At 38.8% G+C, this 10,635-nt stretch overlaps 1 protein-coding gene across 1 annotated transcript; it reads left to right on the top strand.

Annotated features, from left to right (window-relative positions):
• Positions 1 to 783: 783 nt before the first annotated feature.
• RAG1 (recombination activating 1) lies at positions 784 to 4,129 on the top strand. Its single transcript, XM_034418649.2, has one exon. The coding sequence runs from the start codon at positions 923 to 925 to the stop codon at positions 4,127 to 4,129; it is 3,207 nt and encodes a 1,068-aa protein (XP_034274540.2). The 5' UTR covers positions 784 to 922.
• Positions 4,130 to 10,635: the final 6,506 nt, after the last annotated feature.

The following is a 10,635-nucleotide window of genomic DNA, read 5'->3' as shown; positions in this document are numbered from 1 at the left end:
AGCAACTATTTGGAAGAACCTCAATAGAAGCATGAGAGAATCAGCAGTGGGGACTGCAAATTTGGTGCCAGTAGTATTTTCTGCTGATTCATAATTCATGATTTCTATCATGATTGGATAGATAGTACTTTAAGGCTGCAATGAGAAAAACCCTTTGTAGGATTCAAACTCCTTGAGTCAAACATAGATTTGGGATATAAACATATAGTTGGATGCAGATTTAATTCTACCATTATCAAATATAACCAATTTTTTTTCCATATGGTTGTAAAATAAATTTTATCTGATTCATCTGATGGTTAGACATCAATGGGTATATAAGATACCCATTTTTCTTTTTGAAGCATTGATCCCTCCCATGTTCTCACTACTAATTTTCTGGTTTAGAAAGGTTGCATACTTAAAAAAAAATGCTTTATTCATTGTTTATTTAAGAAGCCAAAATTCAACTGCTGTATTGTTAATAAAAGTAGGATTATTTTTTTTAAAATGGCAAGCTTGTTCCTAGGGAAAAGAACTTATGATATCACTTGGGGTAACCAATCAGCACTCTGCAGAGCTGTAGATCACCAAAACTGGAATCTTTATATTCTATTTATATTTATCCCAAAAGATGGGATAAATGTATCAACCGTAAGAGACCTGCTTCTAAAGAAAATGAAGTAGTTCATTCAGATTTGTTCTTGTGTTTAAATAGGAACACATGTTCTTATGTGTTTAGAGATGCTTTATCAAGATAGCATCTGTGGTTAAAGACTGGTAATATTCCTCTTTCTTCTCATTATGTAGGAATATATTCATCCCTCTCCTAACCAACATGTTTATACACACTGTCAGTGCTTGATAAGCATTTTGGTAGAGATGAAGTAAAATATTGTGGACTATTTATTAGGTTTTATTCATTTTCATCAGGTTGTTAATCATGGAAGTTCCTTACCAGTTTCTTTTCTCTCTCTTTCTCTCAATAGGTAATTCAACATCTGCCAGGATGGAGAAGCTACCCCCACCAAGCATAAACTTGTGTTTTGGACCAGAACATGTCCAACAGCCGTATATGAAGTTTTCTGAATGGAAATTCAAGCTGTTTAAAGTGAGACCGCTTGAAAAGCCTCTTCCTGAAGACAGCCACCAGGATAACTCTGCTAAAGAAAATGTCACAGGGTCTCTGGACATCACTGACGAACAACCTAAGGTAGCAGCTGTAATGTCACAAGTGCCCTTTGAAACAGACACTGAGTTGAATAAAAATAGCTTGGCAAGAGAGAAAGATGTCTTTCACATGAGCCAAAGGGAGATGGAAGCTCACCAAGCAAACCTGCAGCACCTCTGTCGCATCTGTGGAGGCTCATTGAAAGCTGACCCATACAAAAAGTGCCATCCAGTTCATGGGCCAGTGGATGAGGAGACCCAGGCTCTTTTGAGAAAGAAAGAGAAAAGAGCCACTTCCTGGCCAGATCTTCTTGTCAAAGTTTTTAAGATCGATGTAAGGGGAGATATTGACACCATCCACCCTACTCATTTTTGTCACAATTGTTGGAAAGCCATTCAAAGGAAAGTCAGCAATGCCCCCCATGAAGCACATCTTCTAGAGAAAGACCCAGTGGAATGGCATCCCCATTCAACAAGCTGTGACATTTGTGTCACTTCCTTTCGTGGAGTCAAGAGGAAAAAAACAATGCTGAATTCACAGCTGAGCAAAAAACTCAGGATTATTGCTGGGCATGCGAGAAAAATAAGATGCATCAGAAAGGTAAAGCAACTGAATAACAAAAGTTTGATGAAAAAGATTTCAAACTGTAAGCAAATCCATCTCAGCACAAAAATCCTTGCGATAGACTACCCTGTGGACTTTGTAAAGTCAATATCTTGCCAGATCTGCGAACACATCCTGGCTGATCCAGTAGAAACAACATGTAAACACTTATTTTGTAGAGTCTGCATTCTTAAATGCCTTAAAGTAATGGGAAGCTATTGCCCATCCTGCCGATATCCTTGTTTTCCTACTGATCTGGTAAGCCCTGTAAAATCCTTCCTAAGCATCCTCAACAATTTGGTTTTGAGATGCCCAGTAAAAGGCTGTCATGAGGAGGTCTTTTTGGAAAAATACTGCCAACATCGTTCTAATCATAAAGGGGCAGAAAGTACAGACAGCTATGTCTATATCAACAAAGGTGGCCGACCGAGACAACATTTGCTTTCACTGACCCGGAGAGCTCAAAAGCACCGCTTGAGAGAACTCAAGCTTCAAGTGAAAGATTTTGCAGAAAAAGAAGAAGGAGGAGATGTGAAGTCTGTGTGCCTAACTTTGTTCCTGCTGGCTTTGAGATCTAGAAATGAGCACAGACAAGCAGATGAATTGGAAGCTATAATACAAGGGAAGGGATCGGACCTTCATCCAGCTGTTTGTTTGGCAATCCGAGTCAATACCTTTCTTAGCTGCAGCCAATATCATAAAATGTACAGGACAATAAAGGCAATTACAGGAAGGCAAATTTTCCAGCCTTTGCATGCTCTCCGAACAGCCGAGAAGTCCCTTCTGCCTGGTTATCATCCCTTTGAATGGGAACCTCCTTTGAAAAATGTGTCTAGTAACACAGATGTAGGCATTATTGATGGGCTGTCAGGAATACAACAGTCTGTGGATGATTACCCAGTGGATACAATTGCAAAGCGATTTCGATATGATGCAGCTTTGGTGGCTGCCCTTATGGATCTAGAAGAAGAAATTTTAGAAGGACTGAAAACTCATGACTTGGATGACTATTTGAAAGGACCTTTCACTGTAGTGATTAAAGAATCCTGCGATGGAATGGGAGATGTCAGTGAAAAGCATGGCTGTGGCCCAGCTGTTCCTGAAAAGGCAGTTCGATTCTCCTTCACCCTCATGAACATCACTGTAACTCATGACCATGGCAGTGCAAGGATTTTTGAGGAAAACAAACCCAATTCAGAGTTGTGTTGTAAGCCTTTGTGCCTTATGCTGGCTGATGAGTCAGATCATGAGACACTCACGGCCATCCTGAGTCCTCTTATAACAGAACGAGAAGCCATGAAACATAGTGCACTGATCCTTTATATGGCTGGTATTCCTAGAATTTTCAAATTCATATTTAGAGGCACTGGATATGATGAAAAACTTGTCCGTGAAGTTGAGGGTCTTGAAGCATCAGGCTCTACTTACATTTGTACACTTTGTGATGCCACCCGCCAAGAAGCCTCTCAGAACCTAATCCTGCATTCTGTAACCAGGAATCATGCTGAAAACCTAGAACGATATGAAGTGTGGAGGTCCAATCCTTACCATGAAGCTGTTGATGAACTACGTCACAGAGTGAAAGGCGTCTCTGCCAAGCCTTTTATTGAGACTGTGCCTTCAATAGACGCACTTCACTGTGATATTGGCAATGCCGCTGAATTTTACAAAATATTCCAGTTTGAGATTGGTGAGGTGTACAAAAATACCAGCGCAACCAAAGAAGAGAGAAAGAGGTGGCAGTCAACTCTTGACAAACACCTTAGAAAAAAGATGAATTTGAAACCTGTAACAAGGATGAATGGAAATTTTGCAAGAAAACTCATGAGTAGAGAGACCGTGGATGCAGTCTGTGAATTAATCAAATGTGAGGAGAGACATGAAGCCCTCAGAGAATTAATGGACCTTTACCTGAAGATGAAACCAGTATGGAGGTCTTCATGTCCAACCAAAGAATGCCCAGAACTTGTATGTCAATACAGTTTCAACTCTCAGAGATTTGCTGAGTTGCTGTCGACTAAATTCAGTTATAGATATAATGGGAAGATTACCAATTATTTTCATAAAACACTTGCGCATGTTCCAGAAATTATAGAACGGGATGGTTCCATTGGTGCCTGGGCAAGTGAGGGGAATGAATCAGGCAACAAACTGTTCAGACGCTTTCGAAAGATGAATGCCAGGCAGTCAAAATGTTATGAGATGGAGGATGTTTTGAAGCATCATTGGTTATATACTTCAAAGTATTTACAAAAATTCATGAATGCTCATAATACATTGAAAAGCCAGATGGTCCAAATTAGGCCAGAACAGACTGAGAGCGATGTCATGATGATGGAGGATTCTTTGGAGATTCCTGATTTCATGGACTTCTAAGTGGAATTAAATTTTGCATTGGTCTTGCAGCTGAAAAGTCAATATTCATTTGCATCCAGAAATAGTGGAGAGGTTTTTTTACACTGAGCTGTAAAAACCTTGAGGAAAGCTGTTTGATGGTGGGCTGTGCTGTTCTAACAACAGGTCCATAACACGAAAGTGTGTGTGAGCAGATGTGGCCTGGCTTAGCAGCCAATTTTAAAGAGGAAACCAGAACCAAAACCAGTAATTATTTTTCTGTGACCACATTTAAATACTATGTAGAAGGCAAAATAGAGCAATTTCAGTAAAATTTGTAAAAGGTTAATGATAACATATTGCTTTTATAAATATTTATTAGCCTTTTATTAGCCATGAGCAAATATTGTCCCAATATTTTAAAAAGGGGGGACAGAAGACCTGGGAAACTAAAACCACTTACTTTGAAGCCTATTAGTGGTCAAAATACTAATACAAATAGTGAAGAAGCACTATTTTCCTTTAGAAAATAATTTAATTAGCTATCTAATTAAACATTTTATTTTTAATAGCTTCTGGCTCCAATTCCTGATCAATCAATCTGCAATATGGAGACATTTATATACAAGCCTATTATAGCAATGCTGTAAATGGATCATGGTGTCAGTTCTTTAACTTCAGTAGAGCTTAACAAGGGTAGGATATATTTACAATAATACATTTAAAATAGTACGTATATAAAATAGTACATATAAAATAGATATGATTTTGCTACTCTTCATTAGCCAAACTAGGTAACGCTATTAGTGCTGATGATGTTACCTAGTTCAGGTAATGAAATACCCGCAACAAAACAACCAAGCTCAGAGGGCACAAGGATCCCTCATAACTAATTCATTCTGGACTGGAGATAGAATAAATCTTTGTCCCATGATTCTTGTACCATCAAATATATTTTATGAAATTTCTCAGTTCATCATAAAGCAGAATTTGCTAGCAGAATCCTATAGTGTTCTCTCACATTATGTTATTTTGTAATGCTTTATAACAGGAGTAAAGAATCAGTGTCCTTCCAGCTGATATTTGTTTTTAACATCCAGCATTTCCTTGAGGTTGCATTTCGATAAAAGCTAGAGAGAAATGAACATGAGCTTTCCATTATTGACTAACTATTTACCTTGAAGGACTGTTTGGGGAATATTGCTTGGGGAACATTGTTCAAATTGTTCAAATACTTTGAAAGAGCAACTAGTGTAGCCATTAGTAATAAGCTTTCCCCATTATAATCCATCTAAACTAGGTTAGGAGGTTTAAAGGGGTTAGAAGAACAATTCTGATTGGTTGTCAGATTTCCATGGGGCCATGCAGAGGTAACTTGGTAGATTGTCTTTTGAGTCCCAGGCTTGGTTGAGCCTTGCTGGGTGATGCAATGAAGGGTAATTAAATGGCTCTGCTTGAAGGAGAACAATTAGAAGAACAATGTGGCGAAGAAGGAGAGAGCTACAAGGACCCACACACTGTTCACAAACAACAGATTTTCAAGATATTCCTGAAAATAGATCCGAGAAATATTTTATAAGAAATGCTTCTCTGTTCAGAAGCTTCTGAGGTCAGATTGCTTTGACTGTTGTGTTTCTCAACCTTAGCAACTTTAAGACCCAGGGACTTCAACTCCAGAATTGGAAGTTGAAGTCCACGCATCTTAAAATTTGCCAAGCTTGGGGAACATTGCTCTACAATCAGAAACCAATGAATTGGGGATAGTGGGATAATTGAAACATGGTTTCACCGATCATACATATTTACATAATTATAGCTCTTTATTGTCATGTGGGGGGTGGTGGTGGTAGTGTCATGGAATGTGAAACCACATTGTTTCATTTATGATAGATGTCTGTCACAATTCTATCAATAATTTCTCAGAGTTTAAAAGAATTCTCCATGAGTGCATTTTATCTAACTTTGCTTTGCTTTTAACTGCCTAGTAGGATTGTAATTAATATAAACTTAGCCCCTTTTTTTGCTGTTACTTACCTGTTAGTCCTTACCTATAGACTAGCCTATATTTATAAAAGTATTTACGCATTAGGATGGCAACCACAGGATATGTTTTGTATTTGGTTGGCAAAGTTGAGCAAATATTTCTATTGATGTAATATCAGACTGTTTTTCATTAAATAAACATTCTATTTTAAAACGAACACTTGCATTTTATTTTTACATAAAGTGATTTAGCTGAAGCAGCAGAATTTACAAATGGACACAGACACAAATATACACCCAGTACTTTTTTTTTTTTTAATTTGATTTATATGCCGCCCTTCTCCGAAGACTCAGAGCGGCTTACAATGTGCTCAGCAATAGCCTTCATCCTTTTTGTATATTTATACAAAGTCAGCTTATTGCCCCCACAAACTGGGTCCTCATTTCACCTACCTTAGAAAGGATGGAAGGCTGAGTCAACCTTGAGCCTTGGCGAGATTCGAACCCTGCAGTAATTGCAGGCAGCTGGTCTTAATAAGCTTAATAACAGGGTGCCTTAAACCCCTGTACTACCAAGTACTTATGATAAGCTAATTCATATCCTTTACTTTTAAACAGATAGTTTTTCATATATTGAATATTTTCATTTTCATTGTGTCCTAAGCTTATTGGTTTGTTTCTATTTATAAATTAATGCCAAAGGCAGATTACAATCCAAGGGGGGGGGGGGAGTGTTTCTATACAAGGCAGTATTGTATCACATCTGAGTTCTGCTTTTTCTTTCGAAGAAAGCTAGGATGCTATGTGCACCCTAGATAAATATAAGCACTCTGAACCACATTGTTTTTTAGTAGAGCCTTAGGATTTAACAGATTAACAGAGTTGGAAGGGACCTTATAGGTCCATGATGGCGAACCTATGGCACGTGTTCCACAGGTGGTACACGTAGTCATATCAGTGAGCACACCAGCTCAGCTCTGGCGTGCAGGCGCGCGCCAGCCAGCTGGTTTTCGGGCCTTCTGGGCCCACCAGAAGTAGTGAAACAGCCTGTTTCCTGCCACCAGAGGGCCTGGGGGTGGGTGGGTGGGTGGGTGGAGGAAGGCCCGTTTTTCTATCTCACCTGGTTCCAAATCCTCTCTATGCATCTGGGAAGGGCGAAAACAGCCTTTCCCGCTCCCTCGGAGGCCCTCCGGAGGCCTGAAACGGCCCATTTCCCAACTCCCGGTGGGACAGGAAGTGACGTTTTTTACTATCCCCAGCCTCCAGAGACTCCTAGAGAGCGGGGGGAGGGGGCATGAACCTCCCCCACCCCTCCTCTCCTGGCACGCGATGGCAAAAAGATTAACCATCACTGTTATAGGTCATCTAAGATTAACCATCACTGTTATAGGTCATCTAGTCCACCCCCCTGCTCAAGCAGGAGACCCTATACCATTTCTGACAAATAGCAGTCCAATCTTTTCTTTAAAGTCTCAAGTGACAAAGCTCCCACAACGTCCAAAGGCAAGCTGTTCCATAGATAGATTGTTCTCACTGTCAGAAAGGAGAACAAGTAGTATAAATTACTTGAGACATTAGTTTGGAAGTTACATTTTGACTTACACAAGACTCTTGGTGGGTTTCCTTGGCCTGTGTTGGTACCAAGCAAAGGAAATACTTTTTGCTTTTATAATTACTGTATATAAATTTTAATCCCCATTTGTGTTTTCTTTTCTTTGTCCCTGTTGCTTAAATAAAGGCATCTCTTTAGCTGAGAGATTGGGAACTCATTTAGACTAAAATAATACTCTTCCAAATTAGATTATATTAGAAGATTATATTATATTAGATTAGAATTCTTTATTGGCCAAGTGTGATTGGACACACACAGAATTTGTCTTTGGTGCATATCTCTCAGTGTATATAAAAAGAAAAGATACATTCATCAAGAATCATAAGGTACAACACCTAATGATAGTTATAGGGTACAAATAAGCAATTGAATCTTACTAGGAAACAATATAAATCATAAGGATACAGCAACAAGTTACAGTCATACAGGCATAAGTGGGAGGAGATGGGTGATAGGAACGATGAGAAGATTAATAGTAATAGTAATGCAGATTTAGTGAATAGTTTGACAGTGTTGAGGGAATTATTTGTTTAGCAGCATTAGGGGAAAAACTGTTCTTGTGTCTAGTTGTTCTGGTGTGCAGTGCTCCATAGCGTCATTTTGAGGGCAGGAGTTGAAACAATTTATATCCAGGATGCAAGGGGTCTGTAAATATTTTCACAGCCCTCTTTTTGACTTGTGCAGTATACAGGTCCTCAATGGATGGCAGGTTGATAGTAATTGTTTTTTCTGCAGTTCTAATTATCCTCTGAAGTCTGTGTCTGTCTTGTTGGATTGCAGAACCAAACCAGACAGTTATAGAGGTGCAGATGACAGTCTCAATTGATTCTTTCTGAGTGGAAGAGAGGAACAATAAGATAAAAGCACAGGCGTGCATCTGAATTTTTTTTTTTTTTTTAGTGCCAAGAAATGCTCAGTGTATTGACTCAGGGCTAAGCAAAATGGTTTATTGTGAAGCTTGGGGAGTTCTGAAGAGGCTATAAATAAGTGAAAGCACTTAACACTTTTTCTTCTCTTCAAAATTACATTTCCTTTCTCCACTAAATGGGTATAAATAAATGCGCCTCACATGCATACATCTTTAGTTGTGGGTTTCTTTTTGCTCTTGTTATTAAATTGCTCAAACTGGGATTTCAGAGTAATAATTTTCAGTAGTTTTTCTATCTAAAGATTTATGTGTCTTTATAGCAGGATCCACAGCCAAGAAATCTTGACTGAAGCTAATTAAATTAATTCACTACATCAATTTAACTATTGACAGAATTTCAGTTTCATTTTGATTCATCTACTTTGAGGGTCAGGAGTGAAGCAGCATACTCTGGAACAATAGATACCTTTATCCACACAAACTACTTTCTATTGGCTCACCATATTCTTTATAGCAATGTTGCTCAACTTCAACAATTTTAACATGGATGGATTACAGCTTCATGCATGCTGGCTGGAAATTCTGGAAGTTGAGGTCTACCCACCCTAAAGTTGCTGAAGTTGTAAAGCACTGTTTCACAGTACTGGAGATAAAGAAATTGCCCAGAAAGGCATCAATTTATGGCCAATATTGGTTGACTTTAGTAAGCAGTCAGGGGTTCAACTTGAGTGACAGATCATCAGGAAATGACAAGACTGTAGCTGGATTGGGAAATTAAAAAAACAACAACCTGGAAACCTGCAACACAGATTATTTTTATAGTGTTGCCATGAAACCTATATCATGGATGATCTATGAATTCATTATGTGAAAAGAATTTGGCTTCATTTAAGAGTTACAGTACTTGTCATACAAGTGTTAATATCATGAAGAAGACTTTCAGTGAATAACAAATATCATGTTGTTGTTATTGTTAGTTGCGAAGTCGTGTCCAACCCATTGCAACCCCATGGGCAACTTTCTTCCAGGCCTTCCTGTCCTCTACCATCCCCTGGAGACCATTTAAGCTCACGCCAACTGCTTCAGTGACTCCATCCAGCCACCTCATTCTCTGGTGTCCCCTTCTTCTTTTGCCCTCAATCATTCCCAGCATTAGACTCTTCTCCAATGAGTCCTTCCTTCTCATTAAGTGGCCAAAGTATTTCAGTTTCATCTTCAGGATCTGGCCTTCTAAAGAGCAGTCAGGTTGATCTCCTCTAGGACTGACTGGTTTGATTGCCTTGCAGTCCAAGGGACTCACAGGAGTCTTCTCCAGCTCCATAGTGCAAAGGCCTCAATTCTTTGATGCTCAGCCTTCCTTATGCTCCAACTCTGCTTTACTATACTGGTTTTAATCATAATCATTTCCCAATTCTCATTATTTCACCTCTACAATTACGAAAGTTAAATAATTACTTCGGTCCTAACTTGGTCATCTTCAAGGATCTTTGCAAGATGAAAATGCTGTGCTAATCTTACTACCTCTGTGAATAGCAATAGACCATGAATTTAAAATGTCCTGATACAAAAACAATGTCCTGAAGCTCAGATGATACTTACAAATAATATTTGTCCAGGAAATGTTTTTCTATTTTCATGTTCTATTATCATCAAAACAGCTTTTGAAATACATATTTTGTTATTTCTTTTACTATGGTTGAATACATCTCATGGACAAAGCTGTTAAATGCATTCAGAACATCCATGGTCTTCTTCCATCTTAGTCCAATGGTGGGGAACATGTGGTCTTCCAAAAGTCAATGACCTGTACCTTTCCCTAATCCAAGTTCTCATCTAACTTCTCATCCTACTCTAATCACAGCCCTTTTCCCATAATCTTTTCTTTTAGCCTTATTTTCTTTTACTAATGCTAGGGTAAATGAGTTGGAACAACTACAGTCTCTGTCCAGAAGGACTATGCAATGCTTTGGTTTTGGAGACAAAAAGATGCTTTGGAGCCTGTTGGGGCACTTATAACACAGCGGTTAAAAGCTCCTTCAACCAGCTGCAGCTGTTTTTCAGGCTCACACAGCTGCCTACTGCCAC

The sequence above is a fragment of the Pantherophis guttatus genome, chromosome 1 (assembly GCF_059756535.1).
Source record: "Pantherophis guttatus breed Tessera chromosome 1, ASM5975653v1, whole genome shotgun sequence".
Taxonomy (NCBI): domain Eukaryota; kingdom Metazoa; phylum Chordata; class Lepidosauria; order Squamata; family Colubridae; genus Pantherophis; species Pantherophis guttatus.
Note: the sequence above shows the minus strand (reverse complement) of the source record. Positions and strands in the feature narration are given on the sequence as shown.